The sequence below is a fragment of the Alosa alosa genome, chromosome 9 (genome assembly GCF_017589495.1).
Source record: "Alosa alosa isolate M-15738 ecotype Scorff River chromosome 9, AALO_Geno_1.1, whole genome shotgun sequence".
Classification (NCBI taxonomy): Eukaryota; Metazoa; Chordata; class Actinopteri; order Clupeiformes; family Clupeidae; genus Alosa; species Alosa alosa.
Genome location: NC_063197.1, coordinates 517,356 through 542,586, shown reverse-complemented (window position 1 = coordinate 542,586; position 25,231 = coordinate 517,356). Strand labels below are relative to the sequence as shown.

Sequence of the window (25,231 nt, the reverse complement as noted above, 5' to 3'; positions counted from 1 at the left end):
AAAAAAATAGTTAAAACGAATAGCTATTTGCAATTTGACAAAACACTGGTCCACATTTTGCGAATGCGAGGACGATATGAGCCTGTTGCATTTAGTTAGATGTCCGAGTCACGCATAATGTTTGAAAACCACTGGCTCGTAATCACAATAATTTAACACACGACAGTTGGATAACCTACTTCATCATGTCCCCATGCCTACATTTTTGTGAGTAGCATAGAGATCGTTAAAAACAATAAAGTATGGCTCTCCGTTTGGGACATTAAAAACTACCGTCGAAGATGCTGACTTGCAAAAGCCTCGGGATAACACGTTATCTCCACTATCATCAGTCATGCCCCTTGATCAAAGTGGGGAATGAAATAAAAGTTTGATAACCACTGCCTTAACAAGTTACCTGCAGTCCAGAACACAGAATCTATTGCAATATTCTGATGATCGGCGATGATATCGGCAAATGTTTGTTTTCCAAAGTAAGAATTTCACTTCACCATGCACCTTCGACAATACCTGGCCTACCTGGTATCATTACAAACATTATTCTGTGTCCTAAAACTGGCATATTTTATGGCATTGTGTCATGTAAGTTCGTTGCAAAATCTAGAGAAATGTGTGAGGTGGTCAGGGGGACAATTGAGACACACATTGATTGTGTTATTACTTGAACATTCCACACTATCCACAGCTGTGGTAGGCCTATCAGGGGCAGGAGGATTACTGTCAGCGCAGGCTTTATATAAAATTCTTCAACAGAAGACCTCGAATGTTGTCTTGTTTGTGGAGCGCTTTGCTTCGCTTCTGTAATTTCGGCTTCATTGAAAATGAGGGCTTCCCTCAATGACCCTCCGAGAATAAATAAAGGTTGAATGAATGAATGAATGAATGAATGAATGAATGAATGCAGGCTTGCCCAAAATAAAGGCATGTGGTTTGCGCAGCCTACAGTAAATAACAGACCCGCCAGAATGTGCGTTATGATGCTTTTTTACGAGCAAGATGTTTTTGGTACCCTATGCACACTGCATGTTCTTAAATAACAATGATCATCAGTAATATTCAACCATTAATTTGGGTAAATGGGCAAGCGTGACCACCTTGATTGGCTGATGATTGTAACGCGGGCATGATTCCAAACACCTCCCTTTACGATGATGAGTGACAGGTCTCAGAATCGTCGCTACACAAGGACGGAAGATGATGAATAACTGGGGCCGTAGGCTATTCACAAAGGCTTTTATCTTACTACTAGGAGTAGGCTACTCCTAAATCGCACTTAAAGATTTTAGATTGGAGTTTTCTCTTAAAAGTTATTCACAAAGCCTTTCAGACAACTCCTAAACTGAGTCTTTGTGGCTATGGATGACATCATTATTCATGCACGAGCTTGACTGAAGTGACCACCTTGATTGGCTGACGATTGTAACGTGGGAATTCCAAACACCTCTCTTCCGATGATGACTGACAGGTGACAGGTCGGAGAATGCGTGCGCTACACAAGTAGTGAGAAGGACGGAAGATGATTAATAACTGAATAAAAAGGCCTAGCCTAAATGAATAAAGAGTAAGGCAAAACAAATAGCTTAGTAGCCTAATGGAACATAGGCCTATGGATTGATGCAGTAGCCTACCTTTGCAACATTATTAAATTAATCTGTCACCATATCCCTAGGCTACGTTTGCAAAGAGGAGAACATTTTAATTTGATTCACAATGAAACATTACATTTCATTTACATGTTAACAATGAGTAGTTTTGGTTGTTGTTGGTGGCGTTATTGCATCCCTTTTATGAATGCAAAATTGTTCCCTCGCGATTGGAAGCTGTTGCGCATAGGCTATTTCAAAACATCGCAATGTAAAATGCCACAAAAAAGCTGTTTATGAATAGGTCTTAGTGAGTTAGGAGTCCTCTCGACTTAAGCTGTCCCAGACTTAGGTGCTACTTTTAGGTCTAAAATGCTTAGTGAATTACTTTTGTGAAAAAATTAGGAGTCCTAAAGTTAGGGTGACAAGCCCATTATTTTAGGAGTTGCTCCTAAATTAAGCCAGTTAGGAGCTACTTTTAGCCTTAAAATTCTTTGTGAATATGGCCCCTGAATAAAAAGGCCTAGCCTAAATTAATCAAGGCAAAACATGGCCTAGTAGCCCAATGAAACATACGGATTGATGTAGTATCTTTGTAACATTATTAAATTATTCTGTTACTATGCCTATGTTTGCAAAAGAGAAAATTTTAATTTGATTCACAATAATGTTACATTTAAGTTCCATGTTGACAATGATTAGCCTAGTTTTGGTCGTTGTTGGCGGCGTTATTGCATGTTAGTTATGCCTACAATGCAAAATTGCTTCCTCGCGATTGGAAGCTCCTGTAGCTGCATAGGATTTCAAAACCGCAGGTTTGTGAATAGGTCTGTGAGTAAGGAGTCCTCTTGACTTCTTTTAAGCTGAGGTGGGAAGGTGTGATTTTTTGGGGGAAGGGCCGGATTAACTGGGCACAATTGTCTGATGGCCCCCCTTCCCCCCAGCCAACGTGAATCGGGTGGTTAGTTAATAGGCCTATCGTGAAGATTTTTCCTGCCATCTAAGGCACGAGCGCATCTGTGAGGCCAAGCCTCACCAAGTAGCTCGTTTGTTTACAACTAACATTCCATTTAATTAAACTGCTTTATAGGCTATGCCGAAATAGTTTTCAACATGCCGAAGCTTTATAGGCTATGCCGAAATATTTTTCAACGTCAAGCAATATAACCATACAAACGCGCTTCCTGCACTCATTGTTTCAAAAGGAGTAATTTTGGCTTTGTCAGAACTGAAGAGCTGTGGACGGCACGGCACGGTATGCCCAATGAAAATAAATTAACGCAACACAACACAACACAGACCCGCTTCTCGCGTCAGTCACTGACATGAACGAAACACAGAACCCCTTCTCTCACGGCAGTCACTGACAGTAACCTAGAATAAATGCATGGGGAAAAACACTTCCCCATGACAAAGACATCAAAAACACTGAAAGTTAATATTTTGTCACTAGCAACATTCATCTGTCCTTTGTCAAATGTATTATGTTCCAAGTACCCTATCGTAATTCTGCTTCATAAAGTTGAACAAATACATTTGCTATATTTATAAATAGCCAGTCTACAGTGCAGAGTTGGTAAATTATGGTAGGCCAACTTGCAGTGAACATACAAACAGGGGAAATTATTTCTCTTGCAGCTGAGTAGCCTCAGGTGCGACGAGACATAAGGCCGAACATGCAAGCCAATGAATCGTGCTCTTCACGACAATCGCGCCGTTAAACTTAAATAGGTTAACATCACTCTAAGTTAAGCCTTCAAGCAAGGAAAACGATGATTTGAAGACATCTGTTTCGTTGGAAGGGCAAGGGGTAGCAACAGGGCAACACAGAGACAGGCCCGATGGCAGGGCTGTTATGAGAGTATTAAAATATGGGATATTCTACGGAAAACATTAAAACGGCAAGACAGCGGGGAAAGTTAAAATATGCGTGATAAACAGGAAAAAGTTGGCATGCATTGTTTCGGTCTCCGTGCACAGGGATTATTTGTCATACTATTAATCACATATGATTATTTGTGAAATTGTGCAAACAGGAAGCAACACATTTGAAAAGGAGGGACTGGTAGCATGCAAGCTCACGGGAAAGATTGATTTAAGAACGTTATCACAAAGTGTGTGGCTGGCGTGGGGCGGAAGACAATTGGCAGGGGAGGGTCATGTCTTTTTTAACAATTCTGTCGGAGGGTCATTGAACAATTTCTAGCAGGCAAGAGAGGGTCATGCAACATCCAACTGAAGCACTCAAAATTCCTCCGGTGGCCCCTTCAATAAATAACGATCAGTCCCTAGATTGCTGCTGGACTATATATGTCTTGGTTCTGTTAACAACTCATTGTCAAACGATAGCCTATCTCATGGGTTGCATCCATTACAAACAAACATGCAATGTGAACGTCTGGGATTGGGGAGAGCACTAAATGCTCTACTGAATAAGCACAAAGTCAAACCTTTAAATGAAACATTGTCAAACGCATAGCCTATCTCGCGGTTGCATCCATTACAAACAAACATGCAATGTGAACGTCTGGGATTGGGGAGAGCACTAAATGCTCTACTGAATAAGCACGAAGTCAAACCTTTAAATGAAAAACACTCTTTAATAATCCAAAAAAATAAACCGCTAATGAAGTAAACTTATGACCATCAAAAATCGTTTATCGCTTGTAACTCCATGGATACCAGGACGTAACAGGAAGGCATTTGGCTGAGCAACGGAGGTTAATATGCTCCATGTTTTGTCCAAATGATGACTGTCTATCATCGTTGCACTTTCGGAGAAAACCGAATGTTTCATTCGTCCCGTTTCAATCGTCCGGTTGTACCTACTCAAAACGCAGATATAACCTTATTATTCTAAGGTAGCTAAATAGCGTTCAGCATGATTCATACCCAATTAATCCCCCTGTTAAAGTGTTCGCCTTTGTAGTTTGGTTTCGTGATAGCCTATGATAAACGGCTTATGGCCAAATATGTGAAAACGTTAAAATACAGTAGGCTTATAAACCCGAAAAAGTTGACAGTGATTTTTTCATAATCACTTTGGAGGGTCATAGAAAAATGTATTGCTGGCGAAGGAGGGTCACGCCTTTTTTTTGGACTAATGCTCCCAAAACTCCTCCGTAGCCCTTAAATAAATAACGAACAGTCCCTAATGAAGTAAACTTGTGACCATCAAAAATCGTTTATCGCCTGTAACTCATTGATAACAGGACGTAACAGGAAGGCATTTGGCTGAGCAACGGAGGTTAATACTCTATATTTTGTCCAAATGATGTCTGTCTATCATCGTTGCACTTTCGGAGAAAACCAGAATGTTTAATTTGTCCTCCGTCTCTCACGGCTGCAAACGGGATTCACTCTCGCAGTTAACCAAATATTTCTTTTTATTAGGGCAGGGCAGGCATATTTCTGGCTATTACAATATTTCTAAACCAGTCTGCTAAAGTCTGTAGTGAAGTCTGTGTAAGGTTTTCCAGGCTCCATTTCTTTTTACGAGACACCCTGCTCACTTGAGCCATCTACCGGTTGTTTGGGTTGTTGCAGCGTCTAACTGGAAAAATACAAATTAAAGTCGCGTGATCCCACGCGCGGACCGCGAGTGAAGCTGGCCAAGTTGAAGCACTGCCCACTGTATAAGTATATATACTCTTTTGATCCTGTGAGGGAAATTTGATCTCTGCATTTATCCCAATCCGTGAATTAGTGAAACACACTCAGCACACAGTGAACACACAGTAAGGTGAAGCACACACTAATCCCGGGCGCAGTGAGCTGCCTGCAACAACAGCGGTGCTCGGGAGCAGTGAGGGTTAGGTGCCTTGCTCAAGGGCACTTCAGCCGTGCCTACTGGTCGGGTTCGAACTGGCAACCCGGTTACAAGTCCCGCGCCAATGTAACACTTGTTTACATTAAATGTGCAACTGATTGTCACACAATAGACTAACACAATATCTGGGCCATCAGAAGATCTAAGGTATTTTTCAGGAGAGAGTAAAACACAAGCACACACGGTTAAAGCAAGTTTAGAATTTTAGTTAAATGAAAATTATATACATGGGTACAAAAGCTCGGGAAATAATCGTTCACAAATCAAAAACCTTTCTGTTTCAGTTAACTTTTCATTCAGTAGCATAAGTTCACTTTAACACTGTTGAATTTCTATTTACTTCCTATTTGTTTCTAGTTTCATTCCTATTTAAAGAAAACTATTTGTCTTTTAATTTCCCATTTTGTAGAAAAACTAATTTAATCTTTTACTGTAAGCTAAATTCTCTATTAAAGTTTAGTTTAAATTCAAGTTATTGGAATTATTTAAACCTCTGTTCAAACCCTCAAATCAAAATGCACATTCAAATCCACATAGAACATGTGGAGCAATTCAACATCAGTAACAGAAATACAAGCAAGTTCACATTTACAAAGCAATCTTTTTCAAGTAGCAGTCAATTCTCAGTTCGTTAGGTTCGGTTTTCTATCACAGTCTTTTTCTGTCTTATCCAAGGAACTGAAATGTATTACTTATTGTAGAAATGGAGAAACTGGAAAAAGAGAAAGTTAGTTAACGTTACGCTTCCAGTCGGGCTAATCCTCTGTGTGTAGTAGAATCCATCTTGTCTCGTTGGGTAGGCTCGCCATCTTGTCGTTGTCGTTACATGTGTTGTCCATGTCAGACGAAGCATTCAGTTCAAAGCAATAAAAGTTTGTGTCGTTCAATCAAACTGAGAAAGGCAAATCTTCAATAAAGTATTTTCTGAAAACTGACGTTGTAATAACTGATGAAATTCAAAAGAAAAATCTCAAAACAGATATGCTAGTCAATGACGATGCAGGCTATACTCTGGAGCTAGCACTCAATTAGACAAAAAACATAAAAGGCTGTAGCTTTAAACAGCACGTTTCGTTTCACACAAACGGTATCTGAAAGTATAATACTTTAAATCTTGACCTAAACTGACTTTAACCAGGTCGTTTAGTCGCAATTGGTTTATTTTAATGTTCTCACTCTATCGTTTTCTCAGCGCTTCTTTTTCCCTCCGTCTTCGTTCTCTTTCTTTTCTGGACTGACGAATTCTTAGTTAAGTTTCGATTCCCTGTTTTCTCTCACTACATCCTGTAGAGGGAGCTCTAACATTTTCCTAGTCATTAAAGCTATACTATTTTAAAGCTATAGAGTTCATTTTTATTCACTTCTTAATCAAATATCTGCAATGCATATTTTCTGTTGTCACTTCTTTCTTAGTTTCAATAAAATATAAATCAATAAACTAAACACTGTTTTGATGTTTATTATTATTGATCTTATTTTGGGTTCATAGGTTAGTTTGTAAACCTGGGTTACACCCTCCCCCTCTGAATATATGCAAGTCCCTTTGCATGCTAATAGGCTGTGCTATTATAGGACTGAGATACTCGGGGTTAGCTAAATCTGGGAGTGATTCTACAATGGCTGTACTTAGACCTTGAAAAAGGGACTTAACTATAGTCACTAACGGGTTCCCAAATTCAGGGTAAGTCAGCTTTCTAGGTGGTTCTCTGTGTCTGGAAGACCTTCTTACTGTAGGTTCTTCTTGTTCACAGGTCTGATCAGGTGCTCTATCTGTACTAGTCAACTGTTCTTGTGTCTCTTGATTTTCTCTCATCCTCTCTTCCAAGACTGAGGTAGGTTCCAGATTTCTGTCCTCAGGTAAGATATTCTGACTGGACATATCTTCAGATTGATTTTCTTCCACAGGTTTCGCTTCTGAACTGACAGGTGAGTTAGTCTCTCCAGTGGACTCTTCAGCGGTCAAAGGTAAGTCACTCTCAGCAGCAGAAGTGTTCACAGGTAAGTCACTCTCATTTCTCTGAGGTTCCAAAACCTCCTCTCTGGTTTGACTGATCATGTCTGGTTGAGCAGGACTGGAGTTAGGCTCCATATTTCTCTGGTCAATCCATTCTGTACATGGTTCTTTCCCTTTAACAGGTTCAATCTCAAAATCATAGGGTCTGAAGAAGTAAGGCACATCATCTTCGGAGTCAGATGACATTCCCTCTTCTTCCACTGAGGTTACATCTTTACAATTTCTTCTAGTTCTACGAGTTCGGACAGGAACTGATTCAACTTGTTCATCTTCTTCAGGGGGAAGACTACAAGGCAGAAGTAGATCTCTATGCAGTGTTCGCATTGGTCCAGATTGGTTCTCAGGACACACTTTATAGACAGGGAGATCACCAGCCTGGCTAACTACCACGTAGATGGTTTGCTCCCATTTGTCAGCGAGTTTGTGTTTCCCACGCAAGCGTAGGTTCCTCACTAACACACGGTCTCCTTCTCTCAACTGTGAGGCAGTCACATGTTTGTCGTATCTGGTCTTGTTCTGTCCTGCCATTTTCTTTGAATGTTCAGCTGCAATTTTGAAGCTTTCCTCAAGATTTGATTTCAGATTCTGTACGTACTGTGAATGTGATGTATGTTCTTTGTCTCTCAAGGGTAGTCCAAAAGCTAGGTCTACTGGCAACCTTGGTTCACGGCCAAACATGAGTTCATATGGACTAAACCCAGTTGTGTCGTTTTTTGTACAGTTGTACGCGTGTACAAGCGGTTTCACAAACTCTCGCCAGCGACTTTTGCTTTTGTTCTCCAGGGTACCCAGCATGCTCAAGAGTGTTCTATTGAATCTTTCTACTGGGTTTCCTCTGGGATGGTAAGGTGTTGTTCGAACTTTTTGAATTCCAGCAATTTCACATAGTTCTTTTATCAACCGGGACTCAAAGTCAGGGCCTTGGTCGCTGTGTAGACGTTCTGGATAGCCATAATGAGAGATCAAGTGTTCCCAAAGGCTTTTCGCAACAGTCTTGGCCGTTTGATTGGGTGTAGGAATCGCTAAGGCATATTTGGTGAAGTGGTCCGTTATCACTAATATGTCCTTAGTGTTACTCTGATCTGGCTCTACTGAGAGGAAATCCATGCAGACAAGCTGTAAGGGTCTGGAGGTGGTAATATTCACAAGTGGAGCTGCTTTCTCAGGTAAGGCTTTTCTTCTTACACACCGTCCACATGTCTTGACTTTGTGTTCGACATCTATAGCCATTTTGGGCCAATAGAATCGCCTCCTCACTAAATCTAGAGTGCGATCTATACCCATGTGACCGAAGTCATCATGTAAACTCTTCAGTACATCACTTTGAAGCTGTTCTGGCAAAACAAGCTGGTAAGTAATCTGACCTCCTGTTGTTCGCTTTCTGTAAAGAACTTCATCTTGTAGGACTAAGCGATCCAGTTCCCTAAGCAGAAGAGGTAACTTTGGGATGGCTTCTCTCACTGAACGAGATGTTTTCTCTCCAGTTTTCATCTGTCTAATGACTTCTCTTATACAGGGATCTGCCATTTGCAACTCCTCAAGGTCGAAATTAGACAGGTGGGAAATTACAGGTAATCCTCCACACTGATCTTCATTCACAAAACTGTCTGGTATGGCATCGGTATCCATTGTCAAAGAACCAACAAACGCAGTAGCTGCCTCTGCAGCAGGTGCAGACATCTGGATGAGGCGGCTTTCACAAATGGCTTGGACAACATCAGGGGTGACTTCATCATCGCACAGATGACTTTCACTGAACTTTTGTATACGCTCACGCTCTTTCCGGGATGTGAGGTCGTCATAAAGCTCTCCATGTGATCGTCTCGACAATCCGTCGGCATCATTATTCTGTTTTCCTGCTCTATACATTAACTTGAAGTTATATGTGGATAGAGAGGCCAGCCACCTGTAACTGGTTGCGTCTAGTCTAGCAGTGGACAGCACGTATGTTAGAGGATTGCTGTCTGTAACTACTGTAAAAGAACTTCCATATAGATAATCATGGAATTTTTCAGTAACTGCCCATTTAAGGGCTAAAAACTCGAGTTTATGGGCTGGGTATCTTGATTCGCTACGAGAGAGTCCCCTACTTGCATAGGCTACAACTCTCAGGCAGCCATCTTGTTCTTGGTAAAGGGCGGCCCCTAAACCAGTAGTGCTGGCATCTGTATGAACGGTATAAGGCAACTGGGGGTTAGCAAATGCTAAGACTGGAGCAGATGTAAGTTCTCTAATTATTAGCTCAAACGCCTGTTGACATGCTATCGTCCACCTGCTACCAAATGCCTCTCTTGGGTTGTGGTATTGACCATTGTGCTTCACATTCAAGCCTTTCCTGGTGGGTGGATATCCAGATGTTAATCCATTGAGCGGCTTAATTTTGCGGGAAAAGTCTTTTATAAACCGCCTGTAATAGCCAATGAATCCAAGAAAAGACTTGAGCTCTTTCAGGTTTGTCGGTACAGGCCAAGTTTTAACAGCGGCTATCTTGTCTGGGTCCGTTTTGACTCCCTCATGAGATACTATGTGACCTAGATACTTCACAGAGGTCTGTGCAAAGACACATTTCTCTGGCGCTAGTTTCAGGCCATAATCCCTTAGCCTACTCAGGACTCTAAACAATCTTTCCTCATGTTCTTTTAGGTCTCTAGAGAAAATGATGATGTCATCTAGAAAGACAAGAACTTCCTTCATATTCAGACCTGCCATGCATTTTTCCATGATGCGTTGAAAGGTGCTCGGCGCGTTTGTTACTCCCTGTGGCATTCGGTTGAATTCATAGAATCCAAACGGGCACACAAAGGCAGTCTTCGGCTTGTCAGCCTCTTCAACCTCTATCTGGTAATAACCAGATTTTAGGTCAAGAACGGAAAACCATTTTGATCCAGTCAAAGCCATGAAAGTGTCCTCAAGATTCGGAAGAGCATACGCGTCTTTCACTGTTCTCATATTTAACTTGCGGTAGTCTATACACAATCTAATGTCTCCATTCTTTTTCCGTACCACGACAATTGGCGATGAGAAGGGAGATTCAGATTCTCTTATAACTCCGGTGTCTAGCAACTCCTGGAGATGCTTTCGAACACCTTCTCGATCTTCAGGGTGTATGGGTCGACATCGGTGTTTGAATGGGGTCTCATCAGTCAAGTTAATCCTGTGCTTTACTTTGTCAGTGCATCCAAAGTCCAAGCGGTGTTGGGAAAACACATCACGCATTTTCTGCAATTTCTGTGTTAGTCTTTCCTTCCATTCAGGAGTAATGGGGGAATCACTGAAGTTGAATTCTGGACTTGCAGCCATGCTACTAACATCGCTGGAGGCTGTAAGGGGCGTTTCTTTGGGAAGCACAGACTGCACTGCATTCAATTGGGCTACTATGCATCTTGGGGGAATTGCAACATCATGATCTGCTGTATTGGTTATCACTACAGGTAAGTGAGAATGCTGTTTGTTTTCAATAGTGACCATGCATGTCTTTACAATCAGTCCTCCGGGCAAAGGAGATGTTGGATGTTCAAGAATAGCCCATTTGTCAGTGTGCAGCTCTTTGACTGTGACAGACGCACATAAGACCATACTCTGTCCAGCTGGAATTACTTTGGGGTCTTTGCCAGGTAGTCTTGCAAGACCAATGTTTCCCTCAGTAAACTGTTGCTGACGTATCTGCAAGATTTTCAATACATCTCTGTAGCCAAACTTCGGGGGAATATGCTGGACATTTCGTATTTTGGAATAGTCTTTGTATAGCACATCTAATGTGTTCATGCCAACTAAGATATTAGACTGTGAGGGAAGGTCTGGAACAATCAATGCTAAGGTTGGCACTTCCATGTCTACTCCTACAAAGTCTTTTGGGAATGTAATGGTGACTTCCACATATCCCAGATACGGGACAGCTTGACCATTAGCTCCCTCAACATTCAATAAATTGTTCAATGAATGGATGGGCTGCTTTGACAAGTTTTGGTTGTAGTAGGATTCGGGAATAGTCGTGACCTGTGATCCTGTGTCTAATAAACAGGTGCATTTTCTTCCAGCTATTCTTATCTGGGTGGTACACTTTGTGCCAACCAACCCCTTGGGTACGTTTGTTGTGTGTGATCTGTATCTTGTTTTGTCATGTAGGATTAGATTTTGACATGTGGGACGTTCTTTCCGAAGTCCAGTCCCTGTTCGTCCCGCAACAGGAACTTCTTCTAGTTTAAAGAGTTGTGACCATCATGGGACTCCCATTCACTCTGTCGTCTCTGTAATTGTCTTTTCTTGTCAGCCACTAATGCAGGATTAGGTTCACTACTGCAGGATTTTGCGATATGTCCATCTTCGCCGCATTTAAAACAATACCATGGTCTAGGCTGGACAGCCTGTTGCTTGTTTGTAGCTTTAGATTTCGGTTCTGCTTCAGCTTTTGAGTTCTGATTATCTTTTTGTGGTTTGACACCACTGGTCGTTTTGCTTTGGATGTCTGCTTTTTATCAGCCAGTGTGGCAAGCTGGCTCTGGAGTTCTGCAACTTGCTTTGTCAACTGAACAGTGACTGAGCTAAGCTGGGTAACCTCTTCTTGTTGGCAAGAGCATGATATCTGGGAATTTATTGTAGCATGTTGCTTGTTAGCACCTAGGTGCTGTTTCATTCGTGTGGCTTTAGAGTAATTTTTGTTCTCTTTAGTGCGTAACAATGTCAGCAGCTCTGTGAATGGTGGTGGGTCTTGTTTTTTCTGTTCTAATTGCAGTTCTGTAATAAGTGCGTCATCCCAGCATCCCCTGCAGAATTGTCTTAAGAGATGCTTATTCACATCAGCAGGTGGCACTCCGTCACGCTTCACTGTGAGAGTCAAAGCCACTTGAAGTCGCTGTAGGTAAACTGATGGCTTTTCACCAGTGTTCTGGAAAGTGCCCATGAATTTGGCGAACAACTCATCACCATCTTCCATGGTGGAGAAGGCTGAATCTAATAATTTGACATAATCTCCTGGTGGAGATCCTGTGCTAACTGATTTGATAATATCAGAAGCTGGTGGGTATACACTGTCACAGATTTTCCGCACTCTTTGAAGATCGGACATGGCTGGGTCTTGTAAGAGCAGTTCTACGCTGGCACGCCAGGTGTCATAGTCAACCTCATTAGACGGACGAGATGTCCTACCAGAAAAGGTTCGCAGTCTGAGTGGTAGATGGCCATGAGCCATTGAGTCATTGTTGCGTACAATGTGCTCTACTACTACTCTCTGAATGTCGGGAGGATTCAGGTCGCTGTTAGAGAGAGATGGAGTTACTGAGGCTCTCCCTATTGGCATTGTGTGCACTGAACTGTTATGCACAACGTTTTGAGGTGTCTGTGGTTCTACAGTGACAATGGCACCAGCGTTGGAAGAAGCTGTGATTGTTATGTTGTCAGGTGCAACTGTTTCAACAGTGACTGGCTCAAGGTTCTCTGTAGTGGTGATGGTTTCACTAATCTCTGTTAACATCTCTTTCAGGACTTCTTCATAGCCTTTTCCGCTACTCTTTGCTATGGCTCTTAGCTCATCCAGGTAAGTTTGAGTTATATCTTTTCCAGCTTTCTGCGTGTAGACACTGGCCAGAGCTACAACACTATATGACACGTTGGAGTCACTACGGGATTGCTGGGTTCGAGGTAAGAGGGGCTGAAGGTCTTGTACAGCACTCCCAGAATTATATTCAACTATTATGGATTTCCCTGACACTGAGCTAGTGTCTGCAAGTGGAATAAACCTATCAATTGAACCGTACTGCTTTAGAAAGTCAAATATTTCTTCATCTGTATCGGTTTCTGTTATGCCGCTGATTAGGACAGCATTAGGTATTTTAACTCCCTTTTCCTGGATAACTTCCATTTTCGGTTCTAGGTTTTCACTGTATCAATTTTAGTCAAGCGAATCTATTTCTTTTAGTGCTTTTTAGTCTGTGTTTTATACTATACTCCTCCTGGCTGCTCGCTCGCCAAGCTGTAACACTTGTTTACATTAAATGTGCAACTGATTGTCACACAATAGACTAACACAATATCTGGGCCATCAGAAGATCTAAGGTATTTTTCAGGAGAGAGTAAAACACAAGCACACACGGTTAAAGCAAGTTTAGAATTTTAGTTAAATGAAAATTATATACATGGGTACAAAAGCTCGGGAAATAATCGTTCACAAATCAAAAACCTTTCTGTTTCAGTTAACTTTTCATTCAGTAGCATAAGTTCACTTTAACACTGTTGAATTTCTATTTACTTCCTATTTGTTTCTAGTTTCATTCCTATTTAAAGAAAACTATTTGTCTTTTAATTTCCCATTTTGTAGAAAAACTAATTTAATCTTTTACTGTAAGCTAAATTCTCTATTAAAGTTTAGTTTAAATTCAAGTTATTGGAATTATTTAAACCTCTGTTCAAACCCTCAAATCAAAATGCACATTCAAATCCACATAGAACATGTGGAGCAATTCAACATCAGTAACAGAAATACAAGCAAGTTCACATTTACAAAGCAATCTTTTTTCAAGTAGCAGTCAATTCTCAGTTCGTTAGGTTCGGTTTTCTATCACAGTCTTTTTCTGTCTTATCCAAGGAACTGAAAAGTATTACTTATTGTAGAAATGGAGAAACTGGAAAAAAGAGAAAGTTAGTTAACGTTACGCTTCCAGTCGGGCTAATCCTCTGTGTGTAGTAGAATCCATCCTATCCATCTCGTTGGGTAGGCTCACCATCTTGTCGTTGTCGTTACATGTGTTGTCCATGTCAGACGAAGCATTCAGTTCAAAGCAATAAAAGTTTGTGTCGTTCAATCAAACTGAGAAAGGCAAATCTTCAATAAAGTATTTTCTGAAAACTGACGTTGTAATAACTGATGAAATTCAAAAGAAAAATCTCAAAACAGATATGCTAGTCAATGATGATGCAGGCTATACTCTGGAGCTAGCACTCAATTAGACAAAAACATAAAAGGCTGTAGCTTTAAACAGCACGTTTCGTTTCACACAAGCGGTATCTGAAAGTATAATACTTTAAATCTTGACCTAAACTGACTTTAACCAGGTCGTTTAGTGTAATTGGTTTATTTTAATGTTCTCACTCTATCGTTTTCTCAGCTTCTTTTTTCCCTCCGTCTTCGTTCTCTTTCTTTTCTGGACTGGACGAATTCTTAGTTAAGTTTGATTCCCTGTTTTCTCTCACTACATCCTGTAGAGGGAGCTCTAACATTTTCCTAGTCATTAAAGCTATAGAGTTCATTTTTATTCACTTCTTAATCAAATATCTGCAATGCATATTTTCTGTTGTCATTTCTTTCTTAGTTTCAATAAAATATAAATCAATAAACTAAACACTGTTTTGATGTTTATTATTATTGATCTTATTTTGGGTTCATAGGTTAGTTTGTAAACCTGGGTTACTTTGAATGTTTCAGTGCGTGCAATTGATGGTTTATTTCCCAAATACAGTATGACTTCTCTTTCCTCAAACTTGAATTGTGAGCCTCCACTTGCAGTGGTCCTCAAACTGCATTCGCAAACAAGAAGGAAGAAGTTGGTCGAACGATGAATATAATCTGAGCGTGTCATATAAGAAGGTCCTCAGCATTGAAGCTAGGCTATTGGAGATCAAACAAGAAACAACGCAGATATAGTTTGACCTACATTTGCGTCAGTGCATATTCACAGTTGCAGCCCTGGATAACCTGGATCATAATCACACATCACATACTGCTACATCATCCTTCCATGGAACTGGGATTTCACTGTTTCCTACAACACAGAAGCCTGGATTGAACCGAGAATGTCTATGCATAAACTCACAGAAAACAAAAGCAGGCAGCAGTGGACCAATCCAGCCTCACTCATATGCATCCTGTGGGCCAAAATCTAGCCACCCAACCTCAGGTAACTTTTTGTGCAGCCAGTGGCAACTAGTTCATTTGACATGGAGAAACAGCATGAACAGGAATGGATGGCTGCGGTTCATGATATATAGGGATATATATATCCCTATATGTGGATTCTACAGAAAATGGCACTTCAGATACTGTTGGACAACCAGAAAAAAAGCATTGAAGCCCTCCTACCACTTCCCAATGAGAAAGCAGCCACCCAAGAAATGATTAGGCATTGAATGGGACTTGTAAAAACGTCAACAGAGCACCTCAAACCCCCATCAAGTCCCTCTGTTAGTTGTGGACCAACCACTCTACACCCTTGCAACGAAAAAATTCAGCGGACCTTCTCTGAAATCTTTGGAGAAGACAAGTTTGTGGTGATGCTAGGTGGGCTTCACATTGAAATGGCTTTGTGGAGCACCATGGGAGATCTCCTGCATGGGTCTGGGTGGCCTGAAGCATTGAAGGAAGCTGGGCTGGTAAGTCAGAAACAGTTGGCACATCAATTTTCAATTTAATTTCACTTATAGAGTGCCAAAACATTACATGTCTCATGGCGCTTTACAGAGTGTTAAATATTCAGAGAGCCCATGAGTAACAGGGGCGAGGAAAAACTCCCTAGAAATGGAGATACATATAGGAAGAAACCTCGAGCAGATCCACGACTCAAGGGCCAGACACATCTGCCTAGGGTCAGTTACAGGGCAGTACGGTCTGTATACATGATAATGAATAGGTTAGTTAGGTGTAGAGAATATATCACTTCTGAAAGCCTCCATTGTAATGAGAATGAGATATGCCCATCAAGTCACTGTTGTAGTTCTTGACAGCCTTCTGAAGCGAGCATACTGGGACAGTGGAACCAAGATGGGCCTTAAGGACTGGATTGTGGAAGTTTCTGAAGAGAGCCCAACATACAAGTTTTGGGTGCTTGTACACAAGTACCAACAGATCATATTCATGTATATCCGGGCACATCAGGAAGGGAAGTTTGAGCTCATGGTCATTAGAGGGTGACAATTTTTCGGGACTCCCGCGGGTCACGGTATTCCCGCGGGTTTCCCACAGTACGGGAGTAAATTTCACTGTTGGTAACGTGATTGGGACGGGACAGGAAATAATAAACGGGAGCTGGCGGGAAGCCAGAGATTAATTTTAAAAAATGAGTGCACTCAAAGACGTGAGGCATTTTGTTTTAGAAAAGAGAACCAATTACAACCCACAATACGTTTGTTGATTGGTAGCCTATCAGAGCAAGACAAAGTAGCTGCCCTGTTCACAATCAATCAGCTTCAGCGACTAGGCCCTAAGGCAAAATGGATGCAAAAAAAAACAGTTACAGGCGAAAGTGTCAGCAAAGGACAGCTCTATTCAATTGCACGAGATGTCCCGGAAAGCGATTCTCGTCAAGTTTAATGTGTCATGCAATGTTGGGGCATGGCACCTCGACGATCGCATTCCTCAATATAGGCTATTTATCGCATAACCCTGGCGGAACAACGTTGCTATGCTTCGCTGGTTTAACGTGATGAGAACGGTGCAAACTTAACTGATGGGATGAAATCTAGGCTACTATTCTGACTATGATATGATTTAAGCATAGCCTACACAAAGTCCTGTAAAATATGTAATTTTAATGTAGCCCAATATGATCGGCTATTAAAGAAAAGTTAGACAAGGCTTTCTGCCCTACCAAAATGTATGGTCACCGCACGCTAGCCTACTGGGTAGCCTAACAGTTGGATAACTTTAGACATCAACATATGGAGCGGGATGGGATTCGGGAGTCTTTCTCTCGGGATTTTGCCGGACAGAATTTTTTGGGGGGGGGGCTGTCACGTGATCGGGATATGACGGGAGTATTTGTGCGGGCTCGTGATGGGACGGGAGTGAAAATTGATTCCCGTGTCACCCTCTAATGGTCATTACCCAGCAGAAGGTTGTGCCTGTTCTTTGCTCTTGATCACCAAAATTATACCAGGTGGTCTTTATTAGACATGGAAGGGCTCCCAGGTAGCATCCAGGCAGAGTTTAAGGAGGGACACTGGACAATATTCCGAAGCAATTGGCAATTCTCATCCATACAGATTGATCAATCACATGAGCAGGCCAACATTAGGGTGAAAGGAGGCGGTGGCATAATTGGTCTGACAGAGAACCCTGAGATGTTGAAGCATTGGGTTGTGACTTGCCCAGAAATCAGTCATGTTATTGAACACTTTATCACTGTAGATGAAAACGAATATTGTGAAGGGTTCTTTTATCACAAATCTTCCCCATACCCACCTGCACTGTCATCTGAAGGAGCACTCAACTCTTGCACCAAGTTAGATTTGTTGGTATACATCATGGATGCTGGTAAGAGTAGCAACATCTCTATTGATGAGGAGTTAGTTACGCCAGGTGTTTATGACTTCATTGTCATTGATGGTGGTGTACTGATACATTCTCTTCCTGTCCAACTGTCCAAGGGAAGACCTTTGACTCTTTGATTTCGACAAAGTTCATTATGACTTAAAGCGATCAACAAGATAGATATCATCTGGGACCAGTATCGTGAACTAACAATCAAAGAAGGCACAAGGGGAAAGCGAGGAACACGCACGCGACAACATGTATCTGGTATGGCCAAAATCCCAGGAGATTGGCGGAAGTTTCTGGCAAACATTGACAACAAGAAGGCACTGTTCTCATTCCTTTCAAATAAGTTGTTAACAGATGGACAGTTCCCAGATGACAAGGATGTCTACATCACTGCAGCTGATCAAGTCCACCATGTTGACAGCAGTCCACCATGGGTCAATGCAACAATGAGGAAGCTGACACTCCTATCTTAGTACATCTCCTCCATGCCCTCCAAACATCATCACTTGGGTTGGTGCTACTGTAGACAAAGATGAGATTGTAATCCTTCTAAGTAATTTCCATCACATCAAGGTTGTGAATGGGTCTGCAGAAATCTGGATCTCCTTTAAAGCGGGAAAGACAACCAGAATTATATCTCTGAAAACAATCGCCATAAACCTGGGCATGATTATTATTATGTATCTCCAATTCTAGGGACTTTTTCCTCGCCCCTGTTACCCATGGGCCTTCTTTTCTTTTCTATGATTGTCTAACACTCTGTAAAGCGCCATGAGACATGTGTAATGTTTTGGCGCTCTATAAATAAAATAAAATTGAAATTGAAATGATTACATGCAAAGCAGCCCAACGGTATTTATCTGTATTTGTGTATTGTGTAAATATATTGTATGAACATTTATAATTAATTCATACATTATTAATTCATCGATTAATTGCATTTTTAATTCAGGTCCATGATTCTTGTTCCAAACCCGACCGATCATGGATGGAAGGAAGAGGACTGCAAGCTTCCCATTTGGACCACGCTGCCCCTCACCAAAGATGTATTGATGTATATGCTCTAATCTCATGAAGCACCTCTCATCATCAAACGCTTCTACAATACTAGTGGCCAAGAACGCCAATGTTGATGATAGCAGCCCAAACCCAGGTGTGGCTATGAGCTCCACTAACAAAGGAGATGGAGTCATCCATTCAAGCAGCAATGAATGAACAAGTGTATAAATTTAAGACATGACTGAATGTAATTTATGACCTTGTATGGAAAATCCAGACGTTTTTATGACTTGTTTAGGCCTAAAATTCTTATTATCAAATTTAAGAATTTTTATTACTTTTAATGATCCCGCGGAAACCCTATAGTGTAGGTAGCACTTACATCTGGGAGAGCTTAGAGCTTAATGAGAGATCTCAATGGTGAGGTGCAGTTTGTAAGGGATGCAATAATTACTAACACTTCCTATCTACTGAACATGTAATTACACAGATGCATTTTGAAAAAGCTGCTAAGATAATGTAAACTAGATGTACTGTATGCGTAGCGGTACAAAATATATGGCCACTCAGTCCTGCACATTCGCTCCGCAAAAATAAATCAAGCTTGTCAATTTGTCAACAGTATAAGTACAGTTCCTATAAAAAGTATTCACCCCACTTGGATATTTCCACTTTTACTGTTTTTATAAATCGAATCTTGATCAATTTAATTAGGCCTTTTTTATAATCATTAACAAAAATCCCCTCTTTAATGTCAAAGTGAAAGCATATTTCTACACAGTAATATTAATTAAAAATACATAATGCAAAATAATCGATTGCATAAATATTCACACCCTTCAAGTCAGCATTGAGTAGATGCACCTTTGGTCACAATTAAAGCATGGAGTCTGCGTGGATAGGTCTCAATTAGGCTTGCACAGTATCCTGGCAACATCAGAGAATGAGACAGTTTCTGTCCAAAAGCCACCAAGATGCTGAACATTTTCTTCCTAATACCTAATATCAACCTCAAACCTCATCTTTTTTTTTTAAAAATGTTTTATTTATTTAATTTATCTTTTATTTTTGTTATTTATAAATAAACCACCCTCAATATTTAATGTCAAGATGGAATTTATTGACGAGTGGAAGCATCGTAATGCTCAGACGCAGGTTTTGCGTGCACTGCTGACAGAAGTAGAATCAATGAAAATTCTTCAAAGCGGCCTATTGTAAGGCTATATGCAAAACTCTGCAATAACTCTTAATACTCTTATCTTGACCCCCATAGACACCATACAGTCATGCTGCACTAATTAGAGATATTACATATCTCCTCTACTTTGTTGTCACTTATGGTTGTCTGTCTCGTCCTAACATGTTGTACATTTATTGTGTTATTGTATTTTATGTATTTTAATTATCATATGTCATGCTCTTTGAGACCAAAGCAAATTCCTTGTATGTGGAAACATACTTGGCAATAAAACCTGATTCTGATTTTGATTCTGATTCTCTAATCTGGCCAAATACACCTATTTTGCATGAACAAAATTCAGGGATAGAGACCATGGAGACGTCATGACGCTGATACTACTTCTACTACACATCGCTGCGTTATTCAGCATATGCTGATTAACATGTAAACGGGAATATTCTGTTTCTGCTACACATGGAAACATCTTATTCTGAATATTGCCATAACCAGAATATGGCCCTTAATCGGAATATGGTGTGCATGGAAGAGTAGTCATTGACTGCTCTTTTGACTCACCTGTTGGGCAGAACAGGAATATCTTAGGCTTTTTTAGATGCTCATACAGTTCATTGGTCATGTGCACTTGTGCACTGGCCAATGAGCTAAATGCATCTTTATCAGCTGGACACATCTCTGACTCTATGTCATCAAATAGCACAGCAAATGACCTGCACCCAAATTCCCACACCTGGTTGACAAGGACAGTAGGGACAAAAGAAACAAAAAATGTTTAGAACACACAATGAATAATGAATCATTTAAATGACAGGCAAAGAGCAAAGTCGTGCCTAGTGCATGAACTAAAGCTATCATGTGTTGTGTGGGAGAATTGAGCATTAAGATCTTGCTCATAATATTAAATTTGCATATAGCTCGTTCTCACTTTCTTCGCTCTATGCCTTCTAAATTAGGGCCTTATGCTGATGATTGAACATGTATGCAATCATTACAGTTGGACTGTACCTCTCCCGACTGGGAATTCATTGTCTGAATGCATTTACATTGTATCTTTAACCCTTAAAGGTGTGGGTTTTTGAACATTCTAACATAGGTCAGGTCAAGTCAGGTTACTTTATTGGTACCCGAAGGTAAACTAGGTGGATGCCAACTCCAGACGCATGCGCCATGTGCATAACACAAGATTCTGTTCTGCAACAATTTAAGGTTTGAAAATTCTATGTTGAATTCAATGAACCCAGATATTCTTTAGAACGTTCATTTTCCAACATTCCCGTCACACCGGTGTGACAGTTCACCTTTAAAGGTGCCATGTGTAAGAATTGAGGTAAAAATATCCAAAAAATGAGCTACACGCATCAAAAGAATGGGAATAAATAAGGGCGATGATGTCATTAAAAAAATGACAAGGTATAGTGCTGCAGAGATATTAACCTGAATTAGCATGCTAAATTACTAGCCACAGCCCGACAGGTGTCATATACCAGTTTCGGCCATGGGAGGCAGTATGCAACATAACCACCACCCAAACTGCAATACACATTTCTCGGTTGTTACTCTAGGGTAGACCAACTCACTTTCTGGAGGTATAATGCCCCCATCTTTTATGGAATGTGGAGTATGAATTGATTTTTTTGGCGGACATTACACATGGCACCTTTAAGGGTTAATAGTATATCTTCCCATATCTTGTATAATTTTATTGTGCACATGAAATATCTCACTGAGACATTTGATAGTTGTACCTGGTCTATTTTTCTTTTGAGAGTGGCCATTTCTCTGGGATTTGAGAAAGTGATGTCGAGTCCAGGAGAGATGGCGTATATAAATTCCACATGATGCTCTTCTGCAGATGCAATGAGATTTTGGAGTTCCCCTTTTCGACAAGAATTTAAAAAAAAAGTTAATTTAAAATAAAAAATAAAAATAACATGAATTTAAATACTTAAACATAAACAGATCATAAATTACTTATCTGAAATGAAAGATGAACAACATACTTGGTACGAAAACAAAAACTAAACAAATCGGTTAGCTCGAGATGCTGCACCCAACAGTAGAGCAACCAGGCAGCTACAGTGCTACACTCTGGGGGTAGCCTATATTTTTCAGCTACAGTGCTACACTCCGTAGTAGCCTATATTTTAATTTAACATCTTTAATGGTAAGAGATCGCACAGGGATGGATAATGAGCGGTTGTTTAAGATTAAATTGCAATGCCAGACACCTTCAGATATGAGAGACCCCCTCAGATTTTTGACTTTGTTGCTTTCATGGGAGCCAGTCCTCACTCTATGGGAGCTCGGCTCCCTCTGGCTCCCACGTAATTCGAGCACTGTTGATATAGGCCTACATATTCTATGTGATTTACACGTTCAAAAAAAACATGGATAAGCTGAAAGAAACTTTAATTGTGTTTTACAGTTTTGCAAAAATAATAAATGCATAGCTAGTGAAATCATTCACTATCCTAGTTGCTAAGATAGAAATTATTAGGACACATACTTGCTGTGGAGACGACACACTTTAGGCTATTCAGAAATTATTTGCGAGATCATTGCAGCCTGATTATTAGCCTATACTTAAAGCCTAACATCTCTGGTGTGGTTTTGACAATCAGAAAAGTAATTTTCCTTAGCTATACTGAAATAGGCTAACGATGTCAAGTGCGCTTCCGTGGGGTTAGGGTGGGTGCAGTGGACTCGGAGTGCTGTCGCGGAACATTGGAATTTGTGGCTGCCCAGGACTTTTCTAAAACTTCTCGCTATCACCGGCACATTGCACTAAAATGACGTATTTAGCAGTCAAAATCCTAAACATATCCGGGGGGGGGGAAGAAATCGTCGGACAACCAAAAATAGGTTCCCGCGCGCCTGGGAGTTCAGAACTGCGTTGGTGTTTATTGTACGAATCTACTGGCCGGCTCGTAAGCCCAAACAAGTGTGTGCAGCATGCCTTTACGTAGCCTACTAAGGCACATCATCATAAAGATAGGTTACATTTTATCTGCATCACGCCCCATTTTAGCGGAAAACAAGTTAACGTACATATATCATTGATTCTAATGGGAAAGACAGATAGATAATCACACCTTGACGTTACATCTAGTTATTAATTTACAGGCCATTCAATAATTTTACTAACACGGCAGTTATAAAGAATTATGTGTAGGCTATGTAACTTACTCATGTCAAAACGATGTAGGCTACATTACAACCCATTCAGCACGTACTAGCTACACTTACCATATCCCATGTAAAACGGTTAGCCTGCTAGCTAGCTAACTGTGGAACTTAAGTATAACAGGCATAGCCAATTATCTCACCTAGTTGTAGGAAAAAGGCTACTTTCATATTACAAGTGATAGAATGAATGTGTGACTTATGTTTAGTTGATGTTATGACATGTAAAGTTAAGCTTGCCGAACTTAGTTATAGTCAGCCACGGGCAGTTTGACTGTGCCTACATTCGTGATACTCCTGTTAGTAGGCTTAACTGGAAAGAGCAAACAATAGGAACATAATGGTCACATTAATCCCATGAACACACAGATAACTCTCTCACATAAACCTTATTTTATGCCTTTTATTCACGTTTGTTTCAATATTTAGTAAGTATAACCCCTTTTCGCTCCCCACTTCTATGCAGCATAGGTTTTCATTATTCAAACAACTCCCTTTCCCCTAAAAGGGGGTGTGTACATGCAGCACGGTCTAGCTAGATCCAGTGTGGTGTTGTAGTTGTTCTAACGTTACTAGTTGTTGCAACAGCTTGTGAAAAAACTACAAAGTTTGTTACACCAAAAAGAACGTTAATCTCGCGATAAAAATTGACGCCGTTAAAATAGGTTTACGTTAACGCCGTTAATAACGCATTTAACTGACAGCACTAGTATATATACTTATACTTTACTATACTTCACCGCCTTCTTTCAGGGAGAGGACAAAATCGCTGAGCATGGCGAAAATCACTTCAAGTCTGGGCATGTGGAGGATTTCAACTACGCAAGTGGGGAGATGGTCGGCCAGTCGATGAGAAAGGCGTTATAATGTTTTGGGGAGTCTACTAGCTAACTAGCATGTTAGCAAATTGCTAGTAGCAGCTACTGTAGTCTTTCTCGTTATGTCTTTTCCACAACTGCTAGCCGAAAAATCATACAATATACTGTCAAATTCTTAACATGAAAAATGATATTAAAAATTCACAGACAACATATGTTGACATTCATGGCACAATTTAAACGGGACCAGAAAATAATTATTTTCTCACATTCACTTGCATTGAGGTGAATGTGAGAAAGGTGAGGTCCACTCAGGGGGTCAAGAGCGTGCAGATTAGCTTCGGCATGTTAGCATACGCCATTTTCAAGTATGGCGCGGCATGGAGCATTTGGAACCAGCTCCGTGCATGAAAGTCCGTGTTGGGCACGAGCTCTCATGCGCGTACATGTTGGTGGGCGGGTACCTATCCGGCGGCTACAGCCAAACGTTATTCAGTGCGTATTTCTGAGAAATCCCAAGCTAAACAGTGGCTAGTTTTCATCAAAATAGCTGTTTTTTTCTAGAAATGGAGATATAACGTCTTTCATGAAATATGAAGTGTTGCCTGTAAACATTTGATTTGGTGTTTCTAGAAAGTTCCAATGCAATTCAATTGCATTGTTCAATTGCACACATGGGCGGAAAGTTTGGTGGTTGGAATGGCCGGTCAAGAGTAGTCGTTGCATGCCGTTCATGGATATTTTGTGGTTGTCAATGTTTTAATTGCTAATGACTATATATTCATAACTGAACACCCTCCAACTGAATATTTCACTTATAACGTTTTACATTTATATTCATTCATCTTGAGTGCCATCAACTGGTCGCCAGACTGACGCCTGACATCACTAATACTGCAGTGTTTGAACAACGGAACAATCACCAAACAACACCGCTTTCTAGACACAGGAATTATGTCACAGTCATGAAGGGTTTATTGTCATAAATGTTGGGTTTTGGGGTTTCCAAGTGTAAATGTCTTAGATGTGGGTTGACAATGCTTATTTGTGTACAATGAACAATTTCCTGTGACGTTTTCCTGGTTTCTCATGAGGGAACACTGTGGTTGGTGGATGGACTAATTGGACTGGGGTGTGTGAGGGGTTGTGATTGGGAGAATTGGGAGGTAAATACTTTTTATAGGGAAAGGGGAGGTTGTAGAGACAGCAGGGAACTCAGAGCTGGCCTGATGACGCGACCCTGAAGCAACAGCTGATGTGAGATGGACTGCTGGATGACTGACTGACTGACTGACTGACTGGCTGTTAAGAGGACGCAAACTACCGATCCAGTGAAAGAAAGTAATCACTGCTTATCTGTT

General features: G+C 40.8%; 1 protein-coding gene across 1 annotated transcript in view; it reads right to left on the bottom strand.

Moving 5' to 3' along the window:
• The window catches only part of ogal (O-GlcNAcase like), a 91,960-nt gene that overhangs the window by 61,000 nt on the left and 5,729 nt on the right, over window positions 1-25,231 (bottom strand). Inside the window, exons 4-5 of the mRNA XM_048252315.1 lie at window positions 21,615-21,745; window positions 20,428-20,599 (exon numbers count right to left, since the gene is read on the bottom strand). Of these exons, the coding sequence (XP_048108272.1) occupies window positions 20,428-20,599; window positions 21,615-21,745 (303 nt within the window). The remainder of the gene's footprint in view (window positions 1-20,427; window positions 20,600-21,614; window positions 21,746-25,231) is intronic.